The 15963-nt window shown below is 41.5% G+C and overlaps 1 protein-coding gene across 6 annotated transcripts in view; it reads left to right on the top strand.

Annotated features, from left to right (window-relative positions):
• The window catches only part of akap13a (A-kinase anchoring protein 13a), a 125198-nt gene that overhangs the window by 37298 nt on the left and 71937 nt on the right, over positions 1-15963 (top strand). For all 6 annotated transcript variants that reach the window (XM_087845798.1, XM_087845740.1, XM_087845632.1 and 3 more), the window contains exons 6-9: positions 8819-9002; positions 10358-10553; positions 10828-12937; positions 14331-14416. In XM_087845798.1, coding sequence (XP_087701924.1) covers positions 8819-9002; positions 10358-10553; positions 10828-12937; positions 14331-14416 — 2576 coding nt within the window. The remainder of the gene's footprint in view (positions 1-8818; positions 9003-10357; positions 10554-10827; positions 12938-14330; positions 14417-15963) is intronic.

Genomic DNA, 15963 nt, shown 5'->3' with positions numbered 1-15963 from the left:
CTTTGCAGCATGCGTTACTGAAAGTGACTTCCATTTAACTTCTATTTTTATAGACAAATCTGGTGGTTGATTTATATATTGCACTCTCACTCTGGAACACCACCTCCATTACCGCAACGGCAGAGTGGAACTGAACACATTTTACATTACGACAGCGGGAGCACTGATGTTTGGGTTAATCACAGTCGGCTGTCGCCCCTTCTGACAGATGAACTTAGCTTGTGCAACTGTAGAAGTTATCCAGTCTCACAACGCTAGTCTGAAATTGGTTATGACACAGCTTTTGGGAAAGAAATAACATTAAGGTACCGCTTCTGTCTGACCTTCACAGTCTGTAAATTTAAATTGGCTACCTAAACCCAGCAGGAATTATTTCAGCTCCTAGCTTAAAATTTAAATCAGTAAACTGTTCGTTCATTTTAAACACAAGAAATCCATCATTTTATAAAAATTGGAAATGCGTGACACTGTGAAAGTTTAAATGTACTATTAACTTAGGTATCTGTGGTCGCAGCTTATCTCTGTAGAACGATCACTCCCTCTTCAGCAGTTTATGGTTAGTCTTTTCTTGGCACTTTACTTTAAATGTGACTTTGCTTGTGACATTTGCCTTCCACTGTTCTCCCAAATTTCTGTTATTATTAACTTGCTGTTGTGGAGCTTATATATGTGACCTGAGACCATATCAGACATGTTTCCGCATAAATGCAACCACCAGCTGTTGTTGAATCTGGCATTCCATTTTCATCTGAACTACATAGCTGTAAAGTTTTTTGATTTGCTCTTTCTGCGCTGAAACAGTAGTATCATCTGTCCCAAGACAGTTGTATAAACACCAGAACCCCCTTTGTTGTAGTTCGTGCTGTATTACGTCTCTTATTTTGCCCCGAGGACACATGCATAAACACTCACAGACCCACAAAGTGAAAACGATACCAACTAATCCATCAGCTGATAACACGGCTACAACAGAATAAAAAGGGCAATTGTGGAACTCTCTGTGGGCGGACATGAGGATGGACATTTGGTCAGAGATGCGAAGGAGGCAGTACTGTATGTTCCAGTTATTTTTCCTTGAGTACAAAAAGAGATAGTGGCTGTTTATTGTGGAAGTTTTGTTTAGATGTTTGCTAGTGCGATCTACATGGACGGTGCTCACAGATAATATCAGGGGAGGATCTGAAACAGCTGTGCGCCGAATTTGACTTGAGGCAGCAGAAAGAAGCTGCTGTTGGACATGGCAGGAGGTGAGCCCGAGGTCTGGAATTGATGGGCAGAGATTTCAACACCATTGCTTACTTGCCAACTAGGGGGTTGTGCATTTAAGGGTTGAAACACCCAGTGAAGATTTGGTACCACCTGACACCATCCTCTTCAGCTGCACATACTGAAGTAGTGGCATCTTGATTATATGCAGTAAGTGATGATATCATCAGTTAAAAATCCAATGCAGAAGTGCAAATCTAGCTTTGACCAGACTTGCTGTCAAAATACACATTTTTCAGGTAGCAGAGAAATTTGATCAACAAATGGGCTAATATATGGATGTAAACAATTTTTACTCAAAAGATGTATTCCTGATCATTTGTCTTAAATCTTCCATTGACTTGACACTGCCAGGTAGTGTCTTTAATAATGTTGTGTGTTTTCTGTGTGCTAATGTCAATGTGGTCACAGCAGATGAAGTCTTATTCATCCACTTGAAGAGTGTTTGAGGAGGAGTATTTCCTGGATACAACTAATTTTTTAGGTGCGAGGATTTGGGAATTAAAAATCCAAGACCTCCAAGGCATTTAAAAAAAAATTACTTAAAGGCACTCAAACGCCTTTATTCTCTTGACATGGTCATATTCAACCTAAAAATGATCAAGTATTGGGTCGTTAAAACCAGTTTTATTCACTAATAAAGGGTTTAATGCTGAACATTTTTTTTGTAGAAATATGAGTATGCCATAAGAATAATGGCAGTTTAAATTTTCTACATATACAGTTGTGGTCAAAAGTTTACATACACTTGTAAAGAATATAATATAATGGCTCTACCGAGTGTCCAGTTATTTCTAAAACTCTGATTTTCCTCTGATAGAGTGATTGGAACAGATACTTTTTTGTCACAAAAAACATTCATGAAGCTTGGTTCTTTTATGACTTTATTATGGGTTAACAGAAAAAAGTGATCACATCTGCTGGGTCAAAAATATACATACAGTAGTGCTAATATTTGGTTACATGTCCCTTAGCCATTTTCACTTCACTGGTTGAATCTTTGACCACTCCTCTTGACAGAATTGGTGCAGTTCAGTTAAATTTGATGGCTTTCTGACATGGACTTGTTTCTTCAGCATTGTCCCCATGTTTTTAATGAAGTTTAAGTCAGGACTTTGGGAAGGCCATTCTAAAACCCTTATTCTAGCCTGATTTAGCCATTCCTTCACCACTTTTGATGTGTGTTTGGGGTCATTGTCCTGTTGGAACACCCAACTGCGCCCAAGACCCAACCTTTGTGCTGATGATTTTAGGTTATGTTGAAGAATGTGAAGGTAATCCTCCTTCTTCATTATCCCATTTACTCTCTGTAAAGCACCAGTTCCATTGGTGGCAAAACAGCCCCACAGCATAAAACTACCACCACCATGCTTGATGGTAGGCATGGTGTTCTTGGGGTTAAAGGTCTCACCGTTTCTCCTCCAAACATATTTCTGGACATTGTGGCCAAAAAGCTCGATTTTTGTTTCGTCTGACCACAGAACTTTCCTCCAGAAGGTCTTATCTTTGTCCATGTGATCAGCAGCAAACTTCAGTCGAGCCTTAAGGTGCCGCTTTTGGAGCAAGGGCTTCCTTCTTGCACGACAGCCTCTCAGTCCATGGAGATGCAAAACACGTTTAACTCTGGACAATGACACCTGTGTTCCAGCAGCTTCTAATTCTTGGCAGATCTGCTTTCTGGTGATTCTCGGTTGACTCTTTATCCTCCTGACCAATTTTCTCTCAGCAGCAGCAGCATAACATAGCTTGCGTTTTCTTCCTGATCTTGGCAGTGACGAAACAGTGCCATGCACTTTATACTTACAAAAAATTGTTTGCACTGTTGCTCTTGGGACCTGTAGCTGCTTTGAAATGGCCCCAAGTGACTTTCCTGACTTGCTCAAGTCAATAATTCGCTTTTTCAGATCCATGCTGAGCTCTTTTGACTTTCCCATTGTAGCGTTTGTGGGCGTTTGTATCCAATGAGCCCTATTTAACTGGCCTAAGAGAAGTCACCAGCTGTAGTCATTCATAATCACTCACAAGAAGTTAAGAGGCCATGCTATGAAGCTCAGTTCACTGACAACTTTCTAAGTCACCAAAATTGCTAATTCATGTTGCTGTATGTATATTTTTGACCCAGCAAATGTGATCACTTTTTTCTGTTAACCCATAATAAAGTCATAAAAGAACCAAACTTCATGAATGTTTTTTGTGACAAAGAAGTATCTGTTCCAATCACTCTATCAGAGAAAAATCTGAGTTTTAGAAATAACTGGACACTCGGTAGAGCTATTATATTATATTATTTACAAGTGTATGTAAACTTTTCACCACAACTGTATATCGTGGTCTCTCAGTTTAAACTGTGATCTCAGGAGTATATTTCTGGCTTAACAGCAACCACATCCACCTGCTTTTCACTCTTGAGTTTGAGAGGTGCAGCCAATCAGAAGAGGGCTGGTTTAAAGAGTGCAGAGGGAGCTCAAATGGTGTGTTTTAGACTGCGGATGAAGGCCCAATATAAAAATGTGTTATTTTGTTTTTTGTCACTCATGCAAAGCTACTCTGGGAGAATCCAACAGTAAAAATGCTGGAGCTGCAAATGAGAATCATAGATGTGCTAAAAAGCGTAACATCCCAAGAAGACCGTATATAAAAATGATATATTCATTATTATTTATTTATATTTGGATATTTATTTTTAAGAGCTTAATAATATACGACAGGTGCTTTCAAAGTATTCCCAAAATAAACATTTGCAACATACCATTTATGGCTTGATTGATACCAGAAGCCCTCGAGTTGCTTCAGTTTGTCATCACACTCTTTCTTCGGGGTGTCAGATGCATGTGAAGTGCCATTCTGACACAATCAAAGAGCAACTTCAGGTCTCTCACAGTGAGCTTATGCAGTTGAAAGCAACAGCTGACATCGTTACGTCATCGCCTATGTGTGTTCATTTTATCTATAAGAAATATTTCTGTATACTTGGATGATTCACATGGAAGACACACTGGTCTACAGCCTAAATGCTTGTGAAATAAATGTAATCACACTTTAGTAATTTGGCTCACTGAAAGTGAAAGTGACACTTAAAACTGGTTGGGTTGGCTCTAGTCTTCATGATATGCCACGAGGTTATGTCTAAGACTAAAAGTTATTTGTTGGAACAAAAATGATTGAAGCACAGCTTTACTGGTGAATTTTGGCAACTAATTTCAGAAGGCCACTTATGTAATCTTCCAATTTTGATTAAGTTTCTATGACTTATAGGTGTCAGGTATGAAATGTGGCAGATTTCAAATTGTTTATTAGCTCTGTTTGACTTTTGGCCTCAGTTTTGACCTTGGATTTGACCTTTCTGGCAGCAGGACTGTAAAGTTACTTTTTTTTTTTTTGCATCCCCTCTGTTTGTTCCCTGCATATTAAAATAATTGAAAAAAGGTTTGTCATGGAGACATCCATAGACAGACATGTGGCGAAGATGATCAAACCAAAATGTCGACATTTTTTAATATTTGGGCTAACTGATGTAAGCGACTTTTCTCCATGTGACAACATCCCACCTAGGCCCAATATCTTGTCCTTGTCTTTCAAATGTAAAAATAGTGAAAATTGTGGCTAGTCAGCTGTTTTAAATGGTCAAAATAAAGAAGTAAACAGCAGGTTTGATCTCCAGAGCAGAAAACTCCAGAGTTAAAATAGAGTGCGTGTGTTCAAATACGTGCATATTTGAACACTGGTGTATTTACAGAACACGCCACTACACGGATTTATCTCTAACTCTGGTATTAGTATGAACAAATAGAGCTGAGTATCCCTTTGCTGAAGCCTGAGCACTTGAGGTAGTGAGAAACTGCTACATCAGTGGAAACAAACATACATTTTTATTAAAATCAAAGTGCCAATTTTCTCCAGTCATTGACTCTGACAACTTTAATCAGTTAAAGGAAGCCAAACGAGCCAATGCAGATGATAAACTCTGCGAGGTAATTGCTCTCTGTGAAACGGCATAAACAAGACTTTTGGGAGTAGTTAGAGCACTGCCTCAGCCTCTGGCTATTTCTCAGATAATAGCTAATGGTTAAACTTGGATTTGGATATTAGGCCAAACCAGAAGAGCCGGCAAGATTTTAGACAAAACTGGCTGGAAAAAAAGGAAAAGAGCTGGGAAGACTGGAGTAATGTGGAGTGGAGATCAGAAAAGCTCACACACTTCTTAAAATTTTGAATTTGTTATTGTTCTAGGAAGAAAACGCGTCATATCAAAAATTAGCTTATCAGTATTGACCTTCATCCCGATTAGATCCGATCCACTTGTTACCGTGAAGTGTGTCAGAGCGCTTTAACGATGGACGCACACTTACAGGCTCCTTTGCATTGAAGTCAGTTGTCATGTTGTTGATGTGGAAGGCGGCTTCGTGCTGTGGTGAGTGATGTGTGCTCTAATAGGCTCTGCTTCACAATATGTCACAGCTTCAATACAAGACGCTCAGCGGTGCCGAGCCGCGGGGAGGGAAGAGGAGCGCGACTCGGCTCTCCATTTATCAGATCTGTCAGATGATGGATAGCATTAGACTATAGGTGGAGGTGACGGTGCTTCATCTCAGTCATCCTTCACGCTGTGGGCACGCAGCACTCGCTGCTCTAACTGTAGCCACCCATTTATTGTCGACTGGGAACGTCACCTGGAAAAACTGCGCATATCATTAAAGATGGTTGACAGTTCCCAACTGATTCCTCGGTTTTGAACAGATGCATTCAGTGTCAAATTATCTAAAGCCCGTGGGTTGTCAATCAGTGCCATTAAAGTAGATGACTCAGTGATCTGTGGCCTTTAAATTCACCAAAGTCAACTAACAGAACTGTTGCATAATGTATTAGTTGTTTACTTCATTCATCAATAAGACAAAGAGCCTGCAGCCCTGCTAACAATTCTGTTAGGCCCACCATTATTCCTGATGTCAAAGGTGAGATAATAACACTTACATAGGTTGTATAATAAAAATTATATTCAGTTTAGTTTAATGTTTTTGCACGCAAACTAAGGCCTGATACAGATATCAGCTGATGCCAATTTGTTAATTTATTTTTGTTTTTCCTCCCTTTGTGCCAGCGAAGCAAGGAAATCCTCACTATAGAAAAATAACTGACCCGTTTTAACCTCTTTCACCTTTTCATCACATTTACCCGCTAGCAAAATTAAGGTTCAGTGCAGAAATTTGCTCATTACCACAAAGTCTTTCTAAGGTTAATGGGTATGTTTGTTTGTGTTTTTGTTTTGTTTTTTTACTGATGGTATTGGACAAATAAAATTCTGATCTGAAGATGGCGCTAGATGAAAATCAGGTGATAATATCCTGGCAAGTATTCTGACAGTTGTTAAAGCAGTTCACACGGCCAAAGTCTGTATTCATTCTATGATTGTACCAGATTTTCTGCCTTGTACTTTTTGAGAGCCACTATCAAGGCTAAAAATTGCCTTTGAATTTTGAGGATTTGCTGCTTTCCTCTGTTTTCTCTCCAAAGCTATCTACAAAAGTGAAATGTCACTTTTGGGTAAAGGATTTTTTTTTTTGGCTCATTTCCCTGATGAATAACTATACCGATTGGGGAAGCAGCAAGAAGCCAGGATCTCTGCCAGGAAGCGGTGAAGCTGCTTTGTTGTGACCAATCATTCATTGAAGCCACATTGTGTTGGTGATTTCTGTCCCAGAGCAGAAAGCTAAAATTGCATGTATATTCTAGCTGGCACTCATAATATGAAAATGACATGGCTGTTATGGCAGCCAGTTTTGAGGAACCGCAAACAAACCCAGCAGTAAAGCATTTCCTGCTGCTGTTGGCACCTCACATTCCACACCGGCCCAGCTCGGCCAAGTGGAGCATTAAATTTGACCAATTAGCTTGAGGTTGATCAGTGCAGGCTTGTTCATAAAGGCCCAAAGTAAATGGACTGAAACCTCTCATCGGCAGACACAACCAGCATTGTGAATGTTGCCTAACGATTATTGTGATGCTGATAACACCAAGGAAAATGTGTTTTCTGCCCCTTTCCCTGTTCTCAAGCATTTGTTCTGCGGTTTATTTTTTCCTTCTTTTCCAGCTGATCATATCTTGCTGTTAAAACCTACACTAGGCAGAGTAAAATAGTCCCAGAAGAAATCACAGAGGAGTTGGTATATAGAACATCCTGTTTGTGTCTAACCCAAAAGCCTTATATTTTATCTGTTTGTGCAAATAAATCTGATTTTCCTGTACTGCGAACTGGAAGAAAATCCTCTGCTCATAGGCAGTGACAAATGAAAGCGAAAGAACAAAAACAATCTTCCTAATAAACAGTGCAGAAACACCGTGCAGAGAAATCTGGAACCAGCAACAATACTTTTTGCTGCTAAAAATAACCACAGACCAGCTGGGTGATAAACAAAAGCCCTGTATATGCAGTTTACTGACTACGTTAAAGACATCTGGGTACTGAAGTTGAACACCACATTTAAACTCGCAAACTTGCAATGTTGTGTGGTGTTTTAGATTACCAGCTCTCACATATTATTACTTTTTTATTTCACTCCAATGAGCTGCTTGTTCTGCTTTCCATTGACAATTTATCATTTATTGCACTTCAGGACTCGATTTCCCACTAACTTAAAACTAGGGCATCCTTATGTCAGCGTGCCCTCTTAAATTGACAATAAATTTGCCAGTGGTTGGGCAGTAAAAGAGATTAATAATAAAACAAAAGTTTGGGCAACTCCTGTAGACCCAGAAGTGTTTTCATAATCTTTTCCAATGAAGACAGAGCGAGAATTAATTACACAACTTGAAACGAGGAAATTTCTGGGATAGCCAACAGCCCTCAGCCGGCCTTTAGTACTGAAGAGAGCCTTGCTGGCAACCTGTTGCTTTAGCAGAAAGATGAAACGTGTGTGTGTGTGTCCATGAGTCTCTGTTAGTGTCTCTTTGAATGTGTGAAAGGGAGGATCTTGGTGTTTGATGGTGTTATTAGCAGTCTGACTGATATACTGGGCTAATAATGGACTTAAATTAAAAATGGGACTGTGGTGTGCTGGTATGTGGTTAACATCTGCTGAAATTAAATGGTGTCTTTTGATTTATTCATAGAGCCATTACTGTTGTTGCTTTCATTTGTCCGATGATGCTTCAAAGGCTTTTCCGCATTCACTGAACATGTCAAAATCTTGATATGGTATTTTTCAGGCACACAGAAGACATGATTACAATTACAGTCAGTCGGCATGCTGGGTTTAATCACAAAATGACAGTTATGTCCTGCTGATACCTGCACTGATCATCTGATGGACATAGCAGGAAGGAGACAAGTTATGGTTTTATCAGTCTGTGAGTGTACAAATGTCTGTTGTATGCTGGGTCAACGTGGATCCTGAACTGGTTTAATTAGACTGCTCCGCAGCGTTGCCAGGCTGCCACAATTGATGGTATGTTGGCTGCTTTGCCACGATTTAGCTCCCCGGACCGCCGCGCTCTGTCACGCTCTCTCTTTTTGATTCTTTTGGTCTTTATTTGTCATCTTCTCTCTCTTCCTCAGATCTGAATCCTCAGGAGACTCTGCTGCATTTCTCAGCACGTCGAGGTCTCTTTCAGGTTACACACTTCTTGCTGCAGCAGGCTGGGGCAAGAGGAGCCCTTCGTTTGGCCAACAGGCAAGGCGACACCCCGTCCGCCGTTGCGGAATTACGAGGGCACAAATGCCTCCATGAGCTCCTCACAAAGTAAGCGCTTGTATTATTCTCAAAACATTCAGTTCAGGTTCACGTGAACGTTTCGTGTCGTATGGCTATGCTCGAAAACGATTTATTTGTCTAAACTGTCCTCACACTGTGTGACAGTGACATTAGCCCTGAGGTTCAGTGAACATTGCCCTCTTCTCTGTACAAACAGTTCCATGTCAATATATCAGAGGGCAGATGGCGCGGTTCCTCCTTCTTTTATAGCAATGTTGTTTCTCTGTTGTCCTCACAGAACAATAGAAGTATTCAAAGAACATCACCACCAAGCCACGCAGCAGCCTAGCTTAGCACTTTCAGCTGCAGTCAGATAGTTGAGGGCAAATTGAAAAGTTGTGGGCTGCCTGTATTGTTCCAAGGAAATCTAAAGTGATGGGAAACTATTCTGCAACACAAAAGCCTCAGTCCTGTTTCCACTGACCTCTTGTAGTACCTTTTCAGTCTCACTATGCGCAGCTCCACTTTAATCCAAACACACTGCAGTGCTCTCTCTGGAGTTTAATGGCATGGTGATGTATGTGTTTTGTTTAAAGTTGTCAAGTATTATCCTCTAATAATATCTTCCAGAGACTAGTGAGGTCAAATTCTTTCATTCAGAATTAAAACTCAGAGGGGGAAAAAGGAGCGTTTGAGTACATCGACTTAGACAGAGCTTAAAGTGGAAAGAGACTCCTTTTATGTCTTTGCAGTGGACGTTTCGCTAAATTCAAAGTGAAGATGCCACACACTGAAGGAAAACTGCCACTTAGCGAGCTTCCTTGTTGCTAAGCTTGCACTGAAGCCAGTTTATGACCTCCATCTCGCTCTTTATGTGCTGGTAATTACATTTGCCTCATGAAAAGTGAAGTCACTTGTAGCCTTGGCTGGTGACCTCAGCTGCCGGGCCTCGGTGTTAAAGAAGTCCACCCAGGATTACGCAAACAGATCTGCCTTACTAGGAGGCGTCTCCCCTGTGCAGCACCAACATATGAAAAATAAAAAAAATGAAAAACTGCACATACTTTACCGTCAACTCTTGAATTAAATGCAGCAGGGGGAGAGACGTTTTCTCGGAAAGCTTATCAGTTAGGAGTGGCCTTTAAGTACGTGTATTTTACTACTGGAAAGAAAAGTATAATTTTTAGTGGACAGGATATGGCATCTGGAGCTTTTAAAGTTTTACTAACATGCTGACTACTAGAATAGACTTTCACAACCGGCCTTAGCCAATTTGAAGTTTAAGGATGTGAGTTATTGAAGAAAAACGGCAGTCTGTGAATTGGCTGACATCACTGTTAAAACCTTTGCGCGTTAGCCAATGCAGACCCTTCCGGATGATCTAAGTGTTTATTTCACGGCAGGGCTCAGACCGATCCGGAGAACGACGAAGAGCCTGTCGCTGTCCAGCAGGTCTCTGAAGACGTTCAGGTGTTTTGCCACCTTCCCAAACTGAACACACACACGTTGACACTGAGCATACACCCTGGGCGTGACACACCGTCCTTTCAGAAGAGTGTGGAGCAGCTGCTGCACTTGATTTGTCATCTTCATGCCAAGGTGAGTCATGCCACCTTCCTCTTTTAGCACGCTATCTGTGCTCACATTCGCTAAAACCAGGAGCTCTGCCGCTACTGAACATTGTTGGATTGTTTGTCTTTTCACTGCCCTCCTTTTTTAACCTTCAAACTTCATTTGTATAACCAGTGGAACACCTTATGCAATCATAGAGTCTGCGCTTGATAAGAACTGAAGAGCAGGTCTGTTGTTTCTTTTTCTGTTTTTTTTTCAAAGAAGAGCTAACATTTTCTTTGTCTTGTTCCGTACTCTGCAGGGAGTTTCTTTACTGAAGCTGCAATTTGATTCTCTGCACACTGCTGCTGAATGTTCTGACGGTGTCAAAGCAGACTTAACATGTCTGGATCGACTCCAGCAGTCTGATACGGCGTCGGAGTGCCCGGATACAACAACACAAGGGAGTTGGTTAGAAAATTGCCCAGTGGAGAGCAGCACCACTGTTGATTGTAGACACAGCGAGCCTGGAAATGCAGAGAAAGACTGTAGTTTGACTGTGAGTACTCCAACATCAGAAGTACACCCCCAGGAGCATGGCCTCGTTCCCCCAGAGGACTGGGTGTGTTCAAACACGGAGAGAGATTACTCCAAAGCAGAGGAGGAGGAGGAACAGGAGCGGCCTGTTGTTTCCATGCAGGGTTTGAGTTTGTCTGACAGGACTGAAGGAGTACAGAGTGAGGCTGAAGGGAAAGGTCTCACTGTGGGAATTCTACCACAGGCAGGCTGTGGTAAACAGGCAGAGGAAACTGATAGAGGAGAGGCTGTGATCCAGGAAGGACAGGAGGCCAAGAAGGGAGAGAATAGATCTGAGCAGGAAGCAGAGGACAGCACAGCCAAGAGGAGGGAGGAGGAGATCAGCTCTGAATTAACAGATCTACTAAAGGCCAGCGGAGACACAAACGAGTCAATCATGGGTCAGTCAGCATCATCATCATATTCTGAGGTTTCAGACTATTCTGATTCTGAAGTGAAGGAGTGCTCCCAAGAAGAAGAGACTGTTGGGAAAGAAGACGCGAAACACAGCCGGGATGTCTGTAATGTACTATCTGTAGATGCAAACGAGGAAGAGAGTGAAGGGTTAACAGACACGTTATCAACCCCGATGGACCTCCCAGACCCAACGCTGATAGAGTGCGGTGATGTAATCAAGGAGCCTGAACCTGTTCCATGTCTGTTGATAGAAGGTCTCCACGAAGGGGAACCTCTACCAGACATAAACAGCCTGGAACAAAACCAGGAAACAGCTGGTAGGGATTATGCTACAGAGCAGGAGTGGGGTTTGGCATCAGAAAGTGGTTGTCATTCTGGGAGTTGTACTGACGCAGTTGGTGGAAAAGAGCTACACAGTGAAGACGTAGTAGAACCCTCTGGATACAGGATTGAAAGCAGCATTTTGCCTGCGGAAGAAGCTGACAGTTCAGCTGTCTTTTTGGCTTTCAGTGACGTCGTAGTAGATACACAGACTGATAGTTTTGACTGTGAGCCGTTGCCTGACAAGATGCCGACTGAACGGCAAGCTGACCACGACTCAGGTACGGCCCACGGACTCTCCAGTGACGACGATGGCAGTTTCAGATCAGCTGGAAGCTCTACAACAGAAATATTCCAGCCCGCTCATGGCAGCGTCGCTATGGAGGATCAGGACTTACTTCAGTCAGTGATAGTACGGCAGCCCTCAGCTGGATTTGAGATTGAGGCCCCCGGTGATTTTAAACCTGAAGAAACCTGTGAACATTTCACAACTGTGGATACAGGACTCTCATCGGAGCCTGACACCCAGCTTGAGTCAGAACCCAAACTCTTGAGCTTGGATGATTTAAATTCTGAAGCGACTGAGAATCTAGCCCCAGATCTTTCCAAAGAGGATCTGTCCTTTGACTCAGCTGGGAGTGCGGATACTCCAACAGCACAGGTGGAGGAAAGTGAAACTGAGGAGACCAATAGCTCTGACCTGAATGTAGGGATAGAGCTTTCAGCATCAGGATTGGGCAGCGGGGCACTTACCGAAACGGAGCCACCTGTAACAGAAGAGAGCAAAGTCACCAACATAGTTGAAGAGGATGTTCAACGGACCAGTGAGACAAGTGATATGCCTGTGGTAGTGGCAGCAGATGAGAGTGGAAATGTTCAACCTAAACAGGATAATTCCGAGATAACTGCAGAGGAAAGGCCACCTGAGAATCAGATCACTTTGTCTATCCCACAGGATGACATTGTGCTTTCAAATAGCGCTGATCTAAGTTCGGAGATAACGGCACTTTCACCTAAGAGTGAAGGATCCAAAGAACTTCATACTGAGAATCAGATGACTGAAAATCCCTCTGATTTTGTGGATGGATCCTTGGAGAGCTGCAGCACTAAAGCTCAAGGTGGGTAAATGCTGATTTATTTCAGTCCTTGTTCAGGTTTATTCCAGGTCCACACACTCATGCATCACACGCCAATATGTTTGTCAAAGTCTTATTCCTAAGCAAATATGCTAAATTAGATTCAGTCCTCTTCAGGTGATTAATGGCAAAAGCTCCGCAAAGTTAAATGCCACATAGCTCACCATTATTGAGCTCACAGGGGTTTTAGCTTTTTTTGTGACATCCCGTTGTGATGCATTGCTGTTGTGACTATATGTTGTCCTGAGTCTTTATATTATTTTGAGGAAATTGTAATTCTAATCAAGAGTTATTAGTAGGTCTCAATTATCTGATTTTTTAAAAAAGATGGGATTTTAAAACACTTTGATCAAAGTTTGGCATCCACAGACGCATTTTTATGCCATAGTAGCTCACAATGAGACACTTTGACATGGTATGCAATGGGAAGTAAGGAGCTGGTTTGTACCACCGGTACCTTAGGCCACGATTAGTCTGACAACAACACCCTTTATATTCATATGTTCTTTGTTAGTCTCTCTTACACTCACAAAAGCAAAGGTCTGGCTACAGTCTAAGTCAGCATGCACAGTCACATTACAAGTGCACGTGACTCGGCCTCAGATACACAGCTACAAGTCTGGAATCTGTAAAACAAACATACACAAGCCAGCTGATGTGAGCGTGTTGCAGGAAGGGAGACTCACGGAGTGAACCTTCAGCAGTCCTCCGTTGGCAGTTTTTGCTCATCTGAAATAATTGTGCCGGAACCGAGTCCAATAAAGAGAGGTCAAGGGCAAGGTTGTGATGTGCGTCACACAGGGAGTGCGTTGTCATTATGAATTAGAGGATATATTTACAGCATGACAGTGTCACAGCATCAGGTAATATCTTGGTGAGCTTGTCAGAGACAACATTTCTGTTGTTTCCCAGTTTGGGTATGAAGAGTGAAAATCTAATCTGCTACTAGTGAGTGCTTCAAAAGAAGATGTCATTTTTATTTATTTTTCTCTTCTGCAGAATATTTATGAGACTTTTTAAGCTTCCAATCATCAGCTCTTGTTGACTAATAATACCAAGATATAAAGCCCCCAAATTCTCCCTCACAGCTATATAGAATAAAAGAAACAAAAAAAAAACCCCAACTGGACTTTTAGGCTTCTGATAAACTCAGATTCAGTGGTAATTGTCCTTTTCAGGGAAGGATAATAGTGAATAAAACCATCCAGAAACACTCTGCTACTTTGCTATTGTACAAAGTCTGTGACTCATCAGTGTATCTGTGCTCAGGAAAGATAAGTCTCAGAACCATTCACTCTAAACACTTGTTATTGATTCCTATATTTGGAAGATTTGCCATTGCACTGATTGCATTGTGTCGTGTGCCTTTCTCTAGAGGTGGATGTCATCAAGTCTGAAGACACTTTAAGTGATGCAGGGGAGGAACAAAATGGCCCAGCGGAGGGAGCAGACTTCTCCACGGTACGCTTGAAGTCTCTTCTGTTGTTGTCAGCTATCAAGCTCTGCTTTGCTGTTGATGTGGGTTTGATTAACACAAGATGAGTCACTGTTTGCTGAAGCTTTGAAACAACCAAAGTAGCTTTTGGAGTAAAAATGCTCTGACCAAACAGTCAGCGACTATGCAGCTAAGGTGAGTCTGAACAATTGTGTTCTTACATGGACAGCTGGACTTTTATATGCAGTTTTTGTACAGTTTATGGAAGAGTGTTACAGATGTAGCTGCTGTTTCTTGCTAATGCAAAGTCTACTGTTTTCTGTTTTGAATTCAGTTTAGCAATTGTGTATCGTTTTAGCATGGCAAGTCAACACAGGCACAGTTTGTTAAAATCTGTCTAGATTTAAAGCAAAGTTAATACTTGATTTTGTTTTGTTCTGCACAGAATCTAATGTGAGGTATGGATGAAAAGGCTTTTACTGCTAGTTTTAACCAAACTTGCTTTGTTTTGCTGAAAGTGTCCTTAAGAGTATGCACAAGTCGAATTTCAGGTTTTCTGGAAACAGTAACCAAGTTTGACGTTCTTAAGAGGGAGGGATTGCAAAAAATTTCAAGTAAAGAAAAAGTACACCACAAATATTAGAGGAGAAAGAAAAGCCAGATTCTCTTACAAGCAGCTTGATGTGCCAGCTAGATATTTGGCAAGAGTTCAGGAGGAAAGCTGTCTGGAACATTGTAAGACTTGTAGCTTGGACTGGATTATTTATTTATTTTTTTTGTATTTTTCAAAAGGAATATATTACTCTGTGAAGTTCCTTTATGTAACACCGATGCATTTGATTTCCTATAAACTCTCACAACTTTCCCCTGCTTCATCTCGTGGGAGACTTGCCGTGCAGTTGGTTTACTATCAGCTCAGCTACTGAAGGCACGGATGCAGCTTTTGGTAGACGAGGCTTTACTCTGAAATGTTGCTGACTGACAGATTCCTCTGCAGCCATAGACTGGAGTGGCTCTGCTTATTCCTGGGTTGCGGTCTAAATCATCGGCTTGTTCTAAATGCCAGATGTTTGACTGCAGGAGGGTATACACACAGTGTGCAGGAATGTGGGGTCGCCAGCAGAGGGAGATGTAACCTCAATTGCGTCACTGGAGCGTCTTCTTCTGACCAATTTAATGACCTGTCATTTGATCCTTTTGAAATATCCCCTAATTGCTATGATGAGGAGGAAATCTGGAGTCATGCTGGTGTTGAACAAACTGCAGTAGAATCTGAGGTGAAGAATGGCCTGAAGACAGAGCCTCAGATGTTCTTTTAAGAATGCTAAGTTACAGTTTTTGAATTCAAAAGCATTTATGGCAATCGATAAGAGCAATCACAATAATACGCCACACTTATTTATTCAAATTATTCTGTAAAAGTGTAAATAATTAGAAAAAGAATTAAAAAGAATTAAAAATAACTCAAGTGGGTTAAAGTGTACATGAAATATATTTTCAGTGTGTTCTAAAACTCAAGGCAGCAGGAAGCAAAAACACCTGACTGCTTAACAGAATCTAAGTGACAGCAACA

This window comes from Neolamprologus brichardi, chromosome 1, assembly GCF_056152115.1.
Source record: "Neolamprologus brichardi isolate AB-2024 chromosome 1, ASM5615211v1, whole genome shotgun sequence".
Lineage (NCBI taxonomy): Eukaryota > Metazoa > Chordata > Actinopteri > Cichliformes > Cichlidae > Neolamprologus > Neolamprologus brichardi.
The sequence above is the reverse complement of the archived record's forward strand: the minus strand, read 5'-3'. Positions and strand labels throughout refer to the sequence as shown.